Here is a 17,877-nt window from a genome sequence, read left to right on the forward strand (position 1 = left end):
CCACACACTGAACACACCACACACACACACACACACACAGCCTGACCACACACACACACACCCACAGACACACACACAACACTGACACACACAGGACACACACACACACACTGCACACACACACACACGCACACACACACACACACACACACACACACTGACCACACACACCACACACACACACACACACCACACACACTGACACACACACACACACACACCACACCCACACACACACACACCACACACACACACACACACACACACACAGACAGCACACACCCACACACACACACACACACTGACACACACCCACACAAAGACACACACACACACACACACACACACATGACACACACACACACAAACAGACACACACTGACACACACCACACACACACACACTGACACACACACACACACACACACACACACACACACGACACACACACCACACCACACACACACATGACACCAGACACACACACACACACACACACACTGACACACACACACACACACACTGAAACACACACAGACACACACACACACACACACACACACACACACACTGATACACACACACACACACACACACACACACACACACACACAACCCCACACACACCACACACACACACACACACACAGAACACCACACACTCACACACAAGAATTACAATCCATATTTTGGATTGATTTTTCAAATGTTATAAAAAAATCTTTATCCCCAAACTTTTGTACAGGTGAATTATTTTTGCTTTCTGATGACTCTTTGAACACATTCAACATTCAATAATGTAATTTTTTTTTTATTCCCAAGAAAGATATTTATGCAGTTAGTGCCAAAACTTGAGGAAACTATAAGGATATTTTTAAAGATTTATTTACTTTTTATTTTTTTTTACATGATAAACAATGTTTTAATTTTAAAAAAGAAAATTTGTTTTTGGTTAAGTTACATTTATTCTACTTACAATACCTGTTATATATTATCTATAAAAGCATCATGTATGGTAAAGACGGGTTAAAAATGCCTCCTTTAAAAACTAAAAATTGCAACCTAGAGTATTAAGTGATGAGTTTAAACATAATGCATCGTCCAAGATATTATTATTATTAAACATGAAAAATATAGCCACTGATCAGTTATGCCAAAAAAATGAAAAAGAGATGGCCTCCTACCTTGAAAAAGAGTTCTCAGAAGACAAAAAGACATCCTTGAAATTGTTCAGATGGAATACCAGTAAATCTCATGCTCAGATCAAAACATTTATGGCTTTATTTATTTATTTATTTATTTTTATTTTTACATGTATGCATTTGGCAGGACACTTTCATACAAAGTGAGACTGCATTCAAGCTTACGTTTGTTCAGTTCATGCATCCTGGATTCTTCATGCCAGATACATAAACCCAAACACCACACACAACCAAATAAATAAATATTTGATTAATCACAATGTTTTGACCTGAGCATGAACATACGTGAGATTCATTTCATCCAATGGTTTTAATGATCTGATAAATCACCTGATCAGTGGCCATGACAACTGCATTATAGCGAATGTGTTTCATTCATGCAGTTCGTGCACTTTTAAAGAAAAAGAGAAATGACTCCAGACAGCACACCACACAAACCCTGACACTAGTTCTGAAGTGTTTGGCTGCACGTTTCAGTGGTTGTGCAGGGAGCGAGTGAGTCTCCGTCTGACTGTGTCTGACATGCATTTTTTAATGACTTTTCTCTTCGCATGCGCACGGTGGATTCCAGCAGTCCCGATGATAGTGCAGGTGTCACATATACACCTGTTGTGCTAAGATATAAACCAGCTTTCCATACTAGACAACACCAGCCCTTCATATGACACTGATAACTGTATGTAGAAGATGAGGGGGGTGATGAAGACTTCAGTTGTTCACAGTCTCTCTCTGGATTCCCTCAGCTTGACCGACTGTGAGAATCCACACGATGTGATTCTGGAGGGATGACAAGGGGACACAGAGCCGGGACGCTCAGGGTAAGGTCGGGCTTTTGTGTGCACATTTGAAATGAGGCCACACAACAGACACATACATGACACCGAATTGTTTGTATAGTAATTAATTTCATTCTTCACTATTTTAATCACCCATAAACATGTAATCATACGTGTCGTACCATTAGTTTAGAAAACTTTCAACTATTTAATTTGTAATATTTAATCACATGTAATAAATACATTTTCATTGGGAGCATGGTGGAAGGAACGCATGTGGTAATTAAAATCTGTCTGTTTTGAAAGTATTAAGCAGCTAGCTTTATATGTATAAGGAACAATGCATTCAATGAATCAGTGAAAAATAGGCATAAATAATCTAAATAAATAATTAAATGTTTATGTTTATGTTTAGGCACAAAATGTAAATTATTCTTCTTTGGAAGCTTGTTACTGTCACTGAATAAATGTCTTTTTTAAAAAAGGTAATTGTGAATTTTTCATCTTTCTCTGAATTGTGATAGAAAAAAAATATAATAATAATCTTGCGAAATGATATTACAATATAAAATAATGGTTTCTATTTTAATATCCTTTAAAATATAATTTATTTCTGTGATGCAAAGGTGAATTTTCGGCATCATTACTCCAGTCCCAGATAAAGTGTCACATGATCTTCAGAAATCATTCTAATATGATGATTTATTATTAGAATTATCAATGTTGGCAACAGTTGTGCTGCCAAATATTTTTAGAAACTGCAATACTTTTTTCAGGATTCTTTGATGAATAATAATAATAAAAAAACAGCATTTATTCACAATATAAATATTTTCTAACATTATAAATCTTTGCTATCACTTCTTATCAATTTTAACACATACTTGCTGAATAAAACTTTTAATTTCTAAAAAAAATAAAAAACAGAAGAAGAAGAAGAAGAAAATATTTACTGACCCCTAACTTTTGAACTGTAGTGTATATTGTTAGAAAAGATTTCTATCTTAAATAAATGCTCTTCTTTTTAACTTTTATCCATCAGTTTTCCGGCACTGATAATAAATCATCATATTAGAATGATTTCTGAAGATCATGTGGACACTGAAGACTGGAGTAATGATGCTGAAAATACAGCTGCGCATCAACAGAAATAAATTAGATTTTAGTGTATATAAAAATAGAGAAATGTTATTTTACATCATAATAATATTTCACAATATTACATTTCCTGTATTTATGATCAAATAAATGCAGCCTTGGTGAGCAGAAGAAACTCTGAACTCATTATTAAAAATCATTCTGATCCCAAACTTTTAAACAGTAATGTATATAAAGCTGGAGACACTGGCTTCATCTTGATTTTCTTTCTTCTGTTCTTCTTGTGTGGATCAAATCAGCAAAAACAACAGCAGCACATTTAGCTCAGTTCAAAAATATAAACGCAAAACAAAAGAAATAGAAACTCTATCATAAATGCGTGTAACTGCATTCTTATTATCAGGAACGTCAACCATAAACGGTGCATCGTATTTCCTCGCATCAAACGTCACGCTGGAGAATATTTCACATGCTGATGTTACGGCTGTGGTGTTTTTCTGCAGTATCAGAGCTGAAGCTCATCAGGGAGGATCTGTCCACTGAAGAACTGTACCTGCAGGCTAAGCTGGTGGGAGTCGTTCCTGTCAGATACTTCCTTAGGAACCTGGGCTCTGCCACCATTAACCTCAACCATCACGGACTCGGTCCTCTGGGAGCAAAAGCCCTGGCCATCGCGCTCGTGGTAAGACTGACCGTCTCTGATGTTTGTGATGATCTGCAGCTGATGCTGATCTCAGACGCTCTGTGTGTGTAGACAGACATGCACACCACAACCCTGGAGCTGGCAGACAACTTCCTGTTAGCCGAAGGAGCCAGATATCTCATGGAGATGCTGAGGGCCAATTTCACCATTCACAATCTTGTAAGTCCATCCTACTGTTCTCATGTACCTGCTGTGATGCATTTGTCCACTAGAGGGAAGCAAAATGTTAACTTCTGGTGTCTTCCAGGATCTCTCTGACAATCATCTTCAGTCTGCTGGAGCCGAGTGCGTCGCAAAGATGCTCCTGGAAAACATTTCCATTAAATCCTTAAAACTGTCGGGTATTTCATGCATATGTGCATACAGCACGATCATATGAAAAACCTGAATCGCAGTGACACAGATTGTTTATGTTCACAGGGAATAAATTTGCTGAAGATGATGCCAGATGGTTTGCAGATGCGTTTGCTGTAAGTTCATGCACCACAGTCCGTTTATACCAAACAAATGTAATTAAAGGGATCAATCACCCAAAGATTAAAGTTCTGTCATCATTTACTCACCTTCACCTCTTTCCAAATCCATAGGACTTTCTTTCTTCAGCAATACACAAATGGTAACCAAACCGTTTTGGTGACCATTGACTTCCATTATATGGACTAAAAGTTGAGACCATTCCCAAAATAACTTATTTTTTTGTCTCACAGAAAAAGGGAAGTCATATGGATTTGGAAAAAACATGTTTGTTGCTTTGCAACAAAATATAAATAATTACATCACTCATTTAGCCAAATTATGCAATTACATTGCTATTTACTTATTAAAAAGTCTTCCTGTCGCTCATACAGTAGAGCAATGGCACTAACAACACGGTCACTGCTTCAGTTCCCAGGGAAAGCCAGAACTGATCAAATGTGTACCTTTAATGCTATGCAAATCTTTTTTTGATAGACGTGTCTGTCAAATGCATGAATGTAGTTTAGTTTAGCATAGCACAAACTGGTCTAATACACTCTCTTGATGAGCTACAACAAAGTATCCTGATAACACACAGTGTTTTTGATCGGGCTCTGAGGATTTTCTCTGCAGAAATTACACACTGCACCTGATGCATGAGTTACAGAAACTGAATACATCTCAACTCTAGTTCCTGAGAATAGAAACATCTGTATGTTCTCAGAGCAACTACAGAGTGAAGGAGCTGGATTTGAGTCACAATCAGTTCTGCGGCAGAGGCGGTGAACATCTGGGTCAGATGATAGGTGAATACGACACGCCTGATGTGTGAGAGTTAGACTTCACGACACAAAGAAAGCAAGCACAATAAATACATGTATGTTCGTGCAGCAAATAATGACGGTTTAGAAGTTCTTGACCTGAGCTGGAATGATCTGCGAATGAAAGGAGCTGTAGCTTTCTGTGCTGGACTGAAGGTATACACACACACACACACACACACACACACATACTGCTCAGTGTCACAGAGAGTCACGCTGTCTTTCTCTGTCATCAGGTCAACACGACTTTGAAACACTTAGACCTCTCGTTTAATGGCTTTGGAAATGAGGGCGCTTTGGCTTTGGGTGAAGCGCTAAAGTTCAACAATACGCTGGTTCACCTGGACCTCAACAACAACCGCATCAGCGATGAAGGAGCGAGCCTGCTGTGTAAGGGCCTGGAGGCCAACGACACGCTCAGAGTGCTGCAGGTGCGTCACACGGCTCTTTAGACCGAATAATACTATGTCAAATTAGATTAGAATCACCTTTTTAAACATTGCACGAGTACAGTGCATCATGATCATATGCAATAACTCATTTGAATAATGAGCAATTAAATTATGTTACAGGGCATCTCAGATATCATAGACTAAATATAGCAAATTTGAGTCCTTTTAAGGCAGAATCCCATTTATTTCACACAGATGTTGAAAGTGTCTTGTGTGATAATGATAACTGTTTTCTTACAGCTGGCGTATAACTCACTGACAGTGGAGGGAGCTCTTACTTTGATCAATGTGGTCAAGAACACACCCAAAACTGCCATCGAGGAGATCAACATATGCGTGAGTGCAGGAGCATCATGGCACACAATGCACAGTATAAATATACATTTTTATAATCAACAGAGCTGTTGTTATTTATAACTTAAGCTTTATCACTTAAACCTTTACTGTAATTACTGTAACTGTGACTAGAAGCGGAAACACTAATTATTATGCATTATGCATTTACTGTTGCTATTCCAGAATATTAAAAATATTAGGCTTATGAGTTGTGCATTGATTCAGACTTCAATATCTTCTGTACCTTAAAGAAACGAGCACTGGACACCGCAAGGCAGAACGGCACATTATTCATGCAGCTGAAAGCGTATTCTCTGTGGTCTTTAAAGAAACGTGCCGCAGCTGAGACACAGATTAGACACAGATACCGTGATTGTGGTCGATCAGAAAAAGTGATTTTCACAAAAAAACTAAAACTGCATATATTATATATAATTTTGGGGCTGGTTTATGCAGCCCTGCACAACATGATTTACTAAAATGAGGGAATAAATTGATGGTAACACTTTATTTTAAGGACCAATTCTCACTAGCTATCATGCATATTACTTGCATATTGGCTGTTTATTGGTACTTATGAAGCACACATTAATGTCTTATTCTGCATGACTATATTTTAGATCCCTTAACCCAATACACAAACATAACTACTACAACAACTTCCTTACTTACTATCAATAAGCAGCAAAATAGAAGTTTATTGAGAGAAAGTTAATAGTTAATATGTGTTTCCTAATCTAGAATGTTACCAAATACTTTGTATCTATCAGTCTGAAACAAAGATGTCAAAAATCATACACACAATACTTGAAGCTTAGTCACGTCAAAAGATCAGAGTGCTTACACCTCGAAGGCATAAAGAAAACACACAAAAAATGAAATAAATAAAATTTATATATATATATATATATATAAAACATGACAGTGCATGAGATACATAAAATTATAAAATATCATATTCATAGGATCATACAAGTGGTCTTATACAGGATTCCATATTTTCTACATAAATCTAACCTGTCATTTTTTATGTGAACTGAATTTGTGTAAAAATACTGTAGAGTTTGACTGGACATATGACCTCTGACATCATCAAAGATCTTACAGGATGTGTTTTGTCCTGTATTTATTTTACTGTTCTAACTGTGATAACTATGGGACAGACCTACCAGTTAATAATAATAAAAAAAATAAAAAATAAAATCTAGAATTGGCATAACGTGTTTTCTTTCATTTGAGATGTGTTGTAGAACGTGCTGGTGAATGAGAACTTCGTGCAGCTCTTGGAGCTGATCTGTCAGGAACATCCCAGTCTGGAGGTGCAGTATGGAGGCGTTGGAGGCTTCATCGCCAAAAAGCCTCGCAAACGCATTGACCCCATGAAAGTCATTCAGGTACATAGTCTACACTCGTGAGAATGAAATCCGCTGTCATCTGCATTTATGTGTTTCTCAAATCTGCTGTCTCTCTGCATTTGCTGAACTGTCTTCTGGAAGGATTACCTTGATCAGCGCAAGCTTCGCCTGTGGGACTTCTTCCGTAACATCGACAAGGACGGGACAATGCGTGTTCCTGTCGTAGACTTCAGGAAAGCCGTTCAGGTATTGACCTGGGTCTGAGAAAGTCCCACACATAGTTGATTTATTCCAGTTGATTTTGTAGTGAGAGACTTTTGAGAATTTGTTGATGGTATTGATTTCTTGTTTAGGTGATTGGGATGGAGTTGGTAAGTATAACACTAAATCATCTGCATATAGACTAATTTTGTGTTGAGAGTTGTTGACTTGGATTCCTTTAATTTTATTGTTTTGGCGTATTGCTGCTGCGTGTGGTTCGATGAATATGGCAAAGAGGGATGGAGAGAGGGCATCCCTGTCTGGTTCCTTGGTGCAGAGTGAAGCTTGGTGAAGTGATCCCATTTGTGATGACTGCGGCCCTTGGAGAAGTGTATAGTGTTGTTATCCATTGAATGAATGACTCTCCAAAACCGAATTTACGGAGGGTGGTGAATAAAAATGTCAAATGACTTTTTATTTTTGACATTTTGTATCTGATCCAGCAATCCAGCATCCCACTGGAGAAGTTCCAGATTGAGGAGTTGATTCAGAGACTGGACAGAGACCGAACAGGCATAGTGGACTACAGGTCAGCTCGCTCTTACCGCTCTACCCTCAACACTGAGCTAAGAAGACATTCATTATCAAATGCATGACAAAGCACACAGACTCCATGCACCTGGACAATTCTCTCCAATAATGCAACTTTATGATCATGTTTACAAACTTGAGCATGATCATAAATCATAAGCTCTGATCCATACCATAGAGAGCTGCATTATGTCATATGTCTACAGTACATAGGCAGTAAAGGAAAACTCATAAGTTACTAATTTTTAGTGCTCTACATCAGTGTTCAAACATCAGCTCTACAATATTACAGTAAGCATGAAAGTATATTCCTTGAAGCTTTTGTTAGTGCTAGCTAGCTGTTTTTTTTTTATGTTATAATTATGTCACCTTCTTTTCAGGGACAGTAGCTGAGTACACGCTAAAAACCACTTGACTTCAGAGAGTGGCAGAAAGTAGTGATATTTAAGTCAGTGACTCAGTGATTAGTGTGTACCAGGGTTATCATAGTTAACCAAAACCATTAAAAAAATGTTACTTGAAATAAACTAATTTTAACAAAAAATAAAATACAAAAATTAAAAGAATTAAATATTTCAGCTAGTTGCCAAGGCTACTTTTTCTCATTTTCATGTTTGTGCATTTCCATCAGTTTAACTGATTAAAGAGCATTTGTGGATTAGGCATTATTGCATTGAATACTCAGCAAAAACAAAACAAAAGCACACAAATCTCTGGCAAAATGCTCAAGTTGGGTGCTCGACAAAAAAAATACCAAAGCTTGACAAATGCAAGAATTTATTACCGGACTATCACACAAGTGACATTAAGTTGAGAAATCAGCCAATGATGAAAGAAATATTAAAGATGAGTATTGTCACACTGACAGAATGACAGTGTCAGTCTCAGCACAGTGGAGACACTGCCTACATTTGTGTTGGTTTTTTGCTTGTATCTCATTGTCCATCCCTTTTGCACACATTTTTGTACTCTCTCTTTTTTGTACACTCAACCTTTTCCTCACATGAAGCACACAAGAAACTTGACTCACAATTAATTTGAATTCGGTGGTAACTTGTTGCTAACAACTCAGTTTTGTGACAATTTTAGTTTTACGCTGGCATAAAGTTGGCTTGCATGCAAGGAGAATGACTAACAGTCATGAAAACGACTGTTAACTGTTCGTCCAGGTGTCAACTATAATGGACACCTTTTATATTTTTTGATAATTATTAAAAGTCCATTCATTAATGAAAAGTAGCAATTGTTTTCCATTTGATTTACAGTTTATTTTAATAATTATCAAAAAATATAAAAGGTGTGCATTATAGTTGACACCTGGACGAACAGTTAACAGTTGTTTTCATGACTGTTAGTCATTCTCCTTGCATGCTACTGACGTTAGAGAAGTGTATAGTAGTTTCGCTTGTAATGTTAGAGACAGTCCCTAGATTTGCGAATATCGAACGTCCAACGTCAAGCCAACTTTATGCCAGTTTAGTTTACTAGAGGTGTGTTTACATAGGTACAAAATATCTTACAGAGATTTTGCTACACACATGTAAATAGAAGAAAAAAAAAAAAGATGATGAGTTTTTTTTGTATAATATAATATTGTTTTAAATGTGTTTTTTATATATATGATATGTGTGTATATTTTATGTGTATATGTTATTTTTTATCCAATATTTTACATATATCCGGCATATGAACATCTGACCCAAGTCTAAAGGGGTATATCTGATTCAGTGTGCGATGACACATTTGTGCACAGGGATTGCACAGTTGTCCTCGTTTCGTGTAAGAAAGTGTTGAAGCGGATACTTTGAACCCATGATTCCCAAGAGTGTAGTTCCACCAATCCTGCTTTCTAGATTTTACCAACACTTCACATCTGTGCAAACCATTCAAAACCTGAGGAGCAGTGTGGCGTTCACTTTGAAATCTTCAGTTTGAGATGGAGATTAATGAAAACACAGATGTAGGATACAAGCTGAAAGTAAAAAGGCAGGTTTGGTCAAAAGATTGGAACTGTACCTTGCGGTGTAAACACAGCCTAGGAGTTTTAGGTCTATATTACATTGCTGAGAAAAAAGACGTTCACGGTGCAGTTACTATTGCTGAATGAATGTCTCGCTACCCTACAGAGGCCTGGCAGACACTAGGAAACAGATGATGCGAGACCACAGGCGCCAACTGCGAAAAGTGGAGTCCCGGCAGAAGAAGGAGAAGCAGAAGAGCGACAGGATCCTAAAAACCTTTGAGAGCGCCGTAGAGGCCGTCACTCCACGGAGCTCCATGATAATATCACCAGGTGCTGCCAAAGAGGACTCCAGCGGGCTTCAGCCATTCTCTGCCACCCCGCTCAGCTCCTGGCATCACATAATCATGTCCAACAGCAGCCGCTACTCTGTCAATAACATGAGCAGCGAGCATGTGCATCTTCCTATGATAGGGAACCCCTCGAGCTCACCAGGCATGCGCTCGTATTCCCAGCCGAATCTCTTCGCCAGCATCCCTAAACCATCACCAGCAAACCTGCTTCTGCCCAGGGAATGCACTCGAGGTCCAACCCAAGCGTGTCCAGCAGTAAAACTCGCCCCACAGCCAACCTGACCAGATCCAGGCCCGCGCTAAACACTGACCAAACAGTAAAACAAGAGGTAAGGGGGAAGAAAAAGAAGACCAAGAAAAGAAAAGAAAAGATATAACACCAAATGGACATGGTGTCCTTGTGGTGATGAAGACTTTCAGTGAATAAGGACATTTTCGTTGGCCTTTTTCTTCTTCTTGTATGGATTTTGTCACAATGTTTAGAGAGGATTATAATGTGTCCAACAATGTTTTTTTTTCAGGACATGGAAGTGAATGAACATCTTCATCTGTTAAGATTTAAACCTGTAAAGATGTGTTTAAATAGTAAATGTAGTAAAAACTGTTCTAATCCCTGGTTATATGATGATAGACGGCATTGTAGACAAGCTTAGGCAGGCCGAAAGAAAATTAAAAAAGGATAAACTCCAAATCTCTTATGACATTTTTAACTAAACGAATATGAAATTGCAATCCATGCTTTGATATGATCAAGACTTGACTATTGCAATGTTTTATATAAGGGAATTAGCCAGTCATCTATATCTAATTTTCAAAAACGTTCAAACCTCTGCTGCTAGACTCTTAATGGTTATTATAAAACGTGAATATATTACTCCTGCCTTGGTCTCCCTGCACTGGCTTTCAGTTTATTATAGGATTGATTTTAAACTTCTTTTATTGTGTACAATCTCTTCCTTGCATGGACACGCAAACTGTAGAAGCACCCTGGAACAGTCTTTTAACTGTTCAATTTATACAACTCAATGTGTTTTCAGCTGTGTGATGCGTGCTGTTTTTGTGTGACATTGTAAAGCAAATTGATCAACTTGTGTTGTATAAAGCTGACATTGCCATAAAGTTGTATCTGGGAGCTCAGAAGTCTTGCAATATACCATGTGGGATATATGGACATTTTTGTCTTACTTGGTTAATTATATTGTATAAATTTTCTTTCTTATGTTCATGTATGTAAACACTTTGGAAATGTGAATGTAAAGTATTTGTCATGTTAGTTGTTAAGTACTACTTTTGAAACTGACTGAGAGAGAATTGGCAAATTTATTATGCAATTTACTAAATGGCACCTTAAAATAACCTAGATGGCACCAGGATGCAAATTCAGTTTATTTGGTTTTTACCAAATGATTGTTATCATGTGTAAATTGAAAAGAAATGGCCATTTATAATGTTATTACTCAACATAATAATAAGGTTGCCGATTTTATGCCAAATTAAGATGCTCAGTAGTGTCTTGCTCAGTTGGGACTAGTTGATTTTGCTTATTTTATTTTTGATCATATTTCTTACTGATAGATTGGGTTACATTGGGTGACATCATTCCTTTTTAGTGCCAGTTTATCTGAAATGCACCACATGGCAGTGTCCTGGACTGCTGATAACATATTTGGTGTGAAAGCACACCTGGATTGTTTTTATTGTTTCTGTTTCAACATAATCTGACCACTGCCTTACATCAACAAAGTACATTGCCTTGGAGGTGTTGTGTAAAGGACATAAGCAAATGAACATCATCAGTTGTCAGAGAATAATGCTGTGAAATGTCCAGATGCTGATGATGTCATAAGATATGATGGTCTTTAAAAGCCAGAGAGCTCTATTCCTACAACACAACTAACTGATGCACGATGATCGCCGCGCTTCTTTATTTCGTCCTCTTCAGGTCTGCTGTTGTCGAGGGGGTGAGTACAGTACAAGTTTATCTCTATTCACCTGTTTAAAAGCAGCTGAAACTGAACAAAAAAGCTATACAGGTAAATTATCAGGAAGCATCATGAAACAACTCTGACCTAGAGGAGACATGAGACTTATAGACACCATTGTCATTGCTTTGACTCAAAAAGTAGGTCTTAAGTTGAGATTTGAATGGTTCATCTATTGGAGAAGATCTGACATACAGCAGCAGTTTACTGCAGTTTAGGAGACACAAGAGAAACTATGTTCACCCATAGATTTTAAAGGGACAAAAAATAAAATTTTGACTGGAAGATCTCACGTACTTGAAAGTGTATAAACGACCAATGTAAATGTAATGTAGTTGAGCCATGTAAAGCCTTAAAAACAAAGGGTAACACTTTAGTCGAGAGACCAGTTGTCTTGTTTATTAGTATGCATATTACTAGCATATTGGCTGTTTATTAGTACTTATAAAGCAGATATAAATGCCTTACTCTGCATAACAGTATTCTAGATCCCTTACACCTACCTCATACCTAAACTTAACAACTACCTTAATAACTATTAATAAGCAGCGAATTAGGAGTTTACTGAAGCAAAAGTCATAGTTAATAGTTAGTTAATAGTGAGAATTGGTCCCCAAACTAAAGTGTGACCAAACAAAGAGTAGCACCTTGTATTCAATTCTGTACTGGAAGCCAGTGGAGAAAAACATAACTAATGTAATAACTTCCTTTAGTCTGAATGAGTTGCAGGCAGGACAGGTGGCACTGAGAGATTACCATTACAGTAGACCAGGTGAGAAGATATAAAGGCTTATAACATTCTACAGGTTTTTCACAGACAAAACCTCAGGAATCATTTCATTTATTAGTAGTGTGCCTTCTAGCTCAAACAGTAGGGCAGGGGTGTCCAGTCTTGCTTCTGGAAGGGTTTGGTGGTCATGGGTATGATTCCCAACAAGTGCATGAACTAATACAGTGAACTCTTTGAATGCAATGTTAATGTCTTCAGGTGAAGTTGTCTGCCAAATGCATGAATGTAAATTCATCTTGCTGTTGTAGAAGAGGAGAAAGATTGAAGTCTTTTACTTGTCTTCTGTAGGCACTGAGTCCCTGGGCTGAGGGTAGCGCCTCCGGAGGAGAATGTAGCTGTGAGGCTTTCCTTCCCAACAGCACATTTCCAATCGGAGAGCTCATCTTGCTGGAGAGCACAGCAGTTGAGATCAACTACAAACTGGAGATGGAGATTAGCAAGGTTTGGTACAGCTCTTAAGAACTCATGAGATTAAACTGAAGTGAAACATGCAGAAGCTAATTGTTCTTTAACCGTTCTTGTGCAGGTGGAGATTTATGAGGTTAAACTTAAGGTCTATGTAGCAAAAATAATGAACCTGACAGTGCTGATCGAGCTGATGGAGGATGACCCCGACTCCTACAGTGAGCTCCACATAGAGGAGGTGAAAATCAAGATCAAGCAGGTGGAGGCTCTAATTGTGGAGCTGCGGGCGTCTATACAAACCACCTCTGCTGTGCTCATATCCATACGCAAACAGGTGAAACTTTATGAACCTCTGCTCAATCAGCATAAATAGCACCTTTGGTGTAAGATCGACCAAAACAAATTTTTTGATATTGTACAGGAAATGAAGGTGATTCTTTTCAAAATCCCTGACAACAGGCACAGCACATTCGGGGGTTATTCTGCGATAACAACCAGCTGGATGTACATTATCCCCCTTATTGCATGGCTACTTGCCATATATTAAACATAGTTAAAATGTTTGAATGCAAAGCTTCCGTGAAGACAGCAGTTGCTAGTAAGCAGCAAGTTCAAACTTGACGGACATTTAAGGTATACGGTGCAGTCAAACCACTTATTACACAACATTCCAACACATAAATAATTATGGTTACAAAATATATTGATTTAAGACAAAACTGTTTTAAAATATTACCAGTACGTTAGTTATCTTATAATCCATTACAGCGTACAGTTGTTGCAGCAGCTGCGTTTGTATGAAACGAGAGAGAGCGAGTACCAGGATAACCTTTATTAATTATAAACATAATATTTAATTGAGTTTTAGTATTTTATAAGCTAACCAAATGCAAAGCTTTCACCAAGAAAAACTGTTTCTAGCAAGCATATAGTGTTGACTTAAAGGGATACTCCATCCCTAAATGAAAATTTTGTCATTAATCACTTACCCCCATGTCGTTCCAAACCTGTAAAATCTTTTTTTGTCTTCGGAACACAATTTAAGATATTTTGGATGAAAACAGGGAGGCTTGAGACTGTCCCATAGACTGCCAACTAAATAACAGTGTCAAGGTCCAGGAAAGCATGAAAAGCATCATCAGAATAGTCCATCTGCCATCAGTGATTCAAGGATATGCTTTTTACATGTATTTATGCTTTGGTTTTGAAAGCAAACAGCGCATCGGCGACACAGAAGAGTGTACACCATGTGCATACAGCTCCAAATTGCCAAAATGGCACTACGCTGATTTGGAGAGATACAGTGGAGAGGAATTGTTGAATAAAGTCATTATTTTTGTTTCTTCATGTACAAAAAGTATTCTCGTCGCTTCCTTCCGTGGCCTTGTGGTTAGAGAGTTTGACTCCTAACCCTAAGGTATTGGGTTTGAGTCTCGGGCCGTCAATACCACGATTGAGGTGTCCTTGAGCAAGGCACCGAACCCTCCAACTGCTCCCCGGGCGCCGCAGCATAAATGATACCCACTGCTCCGGGTGTGTGTTCACGGTGTGTGTGTGTTCACTGCTGTGTGTGTGCACTTTGGATGGGTTAAAAGCAGAGCACGAATTCCAAGTATGGGCGACCATACTTGCCTGTATGTAACTTCAATCACACTTTTTCATAACATTACAGTTGAATTACTGATGGCAGATGGACTATTCTGACGATGATTTTCATACTTTCCTGGACCTTGACACTGGTTTTTTTTTTTTTTTTTTTGGAAGTCTATGGGACAGTCACAAGCCTCCCTGTTTTCATCCAAAATATCTTAAATTGTTTACGAAGACAAACAAAGCTTTTACAGGTTTGGAACGACATGGGGGTAAGTGATTAATGACAAAATTTTCATTTTTGGGTGGAGTAACCCTTTAAGTTTCCCGGATGAGCCTGTGTTTCCAGCTTTCACCGGTTGTTATCGAGGGATAACATACCTTGGAATTTTGTGACTGACCAATCAAGTATTTCACAGAGCCGTATAATAAAAATGTATGGCCTACCCTGTTTCTGATCTGCTGGTTTCCCCAAAAGGTTTCTTAAGTGGCTCAACAAGCAGGTCAACCAGCTTCACCAGAAAAACCATGCTGGTTGACCATCTTCCCCAGCTAAGTGGGTTTTACAACATGCCAAAGCAGGTCCAACACCTGCACTAGTACTAAACCAACACTACAGAGCCTAAACTATTCTGGAAGGGTTTTAACATTCAAACTCTTCCAAACATCCAGGCGAGGCTTTGTTCAGCCAACAATCAAAGTTGGTTCACAATTCAAATCACTTCCTGGATCAACATCTTTGGTGAACATGTAACAACATTCCAATAAACCAATCGGATTTGAGGTCCAAGGTTTACAATGTCAAATTATGCTTACAAATGCACTGTGTCGATCCAGGAACATGCCTTACAAAATCACTGTGTCGAGTTTGCATGTTTTTCGTAGTGTTGCTGGGTGCCACAATAACCCAAAGACTTGAAGTGATTTAGATTCTCTAAAATAACCATGTATGTTAGATCTGTGAAGAACTGTTCAGGACGATTTTGTACCTTTTACCCTAGATTAATATTGTGATTAAATTTAATTTTGATGAAAACAGATCAGTGTTATGATTGCTGTACTGACTCAGCTGGAGATCACCTATGATAAGAACCAAGTTCTTGTGACACGTCGAGAATATCTCATCTTCAGCAGAAACTAGAAGAGTGCGAGAGACGCCATAATGAAATCTTTAACCCCGACATTGGTGAGTCTTTCTCCATCAAGACACTGAATGTCCAACTCTGTTTTCAAAAATCTATAATTATAAACTCATTTTCTTGTTTTACAGGAATCTGCAATCATGGTGGAATTAGAAGAATCAGCAAACCCATCGTCAGCCAGCTGAATGCAGATCTGAGTGCAGGTTATATCTATGGAGGATGGGGCAAGGACTCAAAGCCCCTGCCTGGCTCTGAAAACATGTACTGGTACTCCGGTTCTACTGACACTCTGGTCAGCAAAGTCACACAGTACTCTGACTACTACAAACTGATCATGAGAAAAGCCTTTAAGACACATCAGCTTTATGTCCAAAATAAATATGATTGGCGAGGCACTGGAAACAACTACATTGTGCGGGAAAACACCCTGTACTACCAGTTCAGAAGCCCATTTGATGGGAAAGCTCAACATGACCAGTGTAAAAGTTGAGTATAAGGTGATTCCTATGGCCAGTACCCAGTTCTCATATCATTACTCAGGCAACCAGAACCTGGACTTTGCAGCCGATGAGTCCGGCCTGTGGGTAACCTACGCCACGGTGGAATCGAAGGGTAAGTTGGTTTTAGGGAAGATCAATGAAGTGTCATTTGAAGTAGAGGAATTTGGCAGACCAGTATTTACAAACCATCTGTAGGAAACACTTTCATGATATGTGGGGTTCTGTATGCCACAAGGTCTGTAGACACTAAAACTGAGGAGATCTTTTACACCTTTGACACACGCACCGAACAGGAAAGCTATGTTAGTATTCCCTTTGAGAAATTCCAGAATTCCTATGTTTACTTGGACTACAACCCCACCGATCAGAAACTCTACATGTTCAACAATGGTTATTACATCAGCTATCATGTTTGGTTCAACCTTGAGGGCTCCAAAGATAAGCTCTTGATTGACGAGTAACCTGAGAAATATGAATATTTTATGCAGCTGTCAAACACAGAATAGCAATGAATGTGCTGCATTTCTGTTTGTGTAATAAAGTCTTATGAGCACTATGACTTGGAGTGGAGTTTTTTTTTTTTAATGCTGATCAGGACATTGTAAAATCTGTAAAAACATGCAGATGCACATGTCTGCATACACACTAATTCACACCAAAATGTACATCTGGCCCTCATAACCTTTTTGACAAACTGAATACAGTACCTTACAACAGTCTTTCCTGAAACAGAAAACACAATCTCATGGAAATTCATAACTGTTTTACTATTTATTTTAATCTTTTTATTATTATTTTTAACGTTTTCGTACAATCAGCTTACAGTTATGGTTAGGGGTGGACCTCACTTAAAAATATGTTTTATATCATACACATTCATATGAAATCCATACCTAATAAAAACAGATACATTTTCACATGGTCACATTTTGAATATATTATCTTTAGAACCAGAATCAGAAAGAGTTTTATTGCCAAGTGTGTTTACACACACAAGGAATTTGTCTTGGTGACTGAAGCTTCCAGTGCACAGACAGGATGACAAGACACAGATAACAAAATAAAAATGAGTACAAATAAATATGTAAAAACAATAAAAATAGACAAAAAGACAATAGAAAGTATGTTGTATGTACAGATGTGCTACAAATTAAGCAAGAAAAT

At 38.1% G+C, this 17,877-nt stretch overlaps 2 protein-coding genes across 2 annotated transcripts; both read left to right on the forward strand.

Annotated features, from left to right (window-relative positions):
• Positions 1-1,889: 1,889 nt before the first annotated feature.
• LOC109088164 (leucine-rich repeat-containing protein 74A-like) lies at positions 1,890-10,814 on the forward strand. Its single transcript, XM_042754867.1, is given in 14 exon segments — positions 1,890-1,956; positions 3,580-3,758; positions 3,831-3,938; positions 4,027-4,120; positions 4,200-4,249; positions 4,960-5,041; positions 5,127-5,212; positions 5,293-5,487; positions 5,749-5,844; positions 7,095-7,238; positions 7,341-7,445; positions 7,904-7,989; positions 10,118-10,488; positions 10,491-10,814. Coding segments are annotated over 14 exon segments (1,854 nt in total). The 3' UTR covers positions 10,682-10,814.
• A 1,311-nt stretch (positions 10,815-12,125) lies between these two features.
• olfm4.1 (olfactomedin 4, tandem duplicate 1) lies at positions 12,126-17,269 on the forward strand. The gene is given in 8 exon segments (XM_042754870.1): positions 12,126-12,265; positions 13,365-13,517; positions 13,603-13,815; positions 16,111-16,192; positions 16,195-16,257; positions 16,342-16,666; positions 16,668-16,873; positions 16,876-17,269. Coding segments are annotated over 8 exon segments (1,395 nt in total). The 5' UTR covers positions 12,126-12,211; the 3' UTR covers positions 17,175-17,269.
• The last annotated feature ends 608 nt before the right edge of the window (positions 17,270-17,877 follow it).

The sequence above is a fragment of the Cyprinus carpio genome, unplaced genomic scaffold (genome assembly GCF_018340385.1).
Source record: "Cyprinus carpio isolate SPL01 unplaced genomic scaffold, ASM1834038v1 S000006605, whole genome shotgun sequence".
Taxonomy (NCBI): Eukaryota; Metazoa; Chordata; class Actinopteri; order Cypriniformes; family Cyprinidae; genus Cyprinus; species Cyprinus carpio.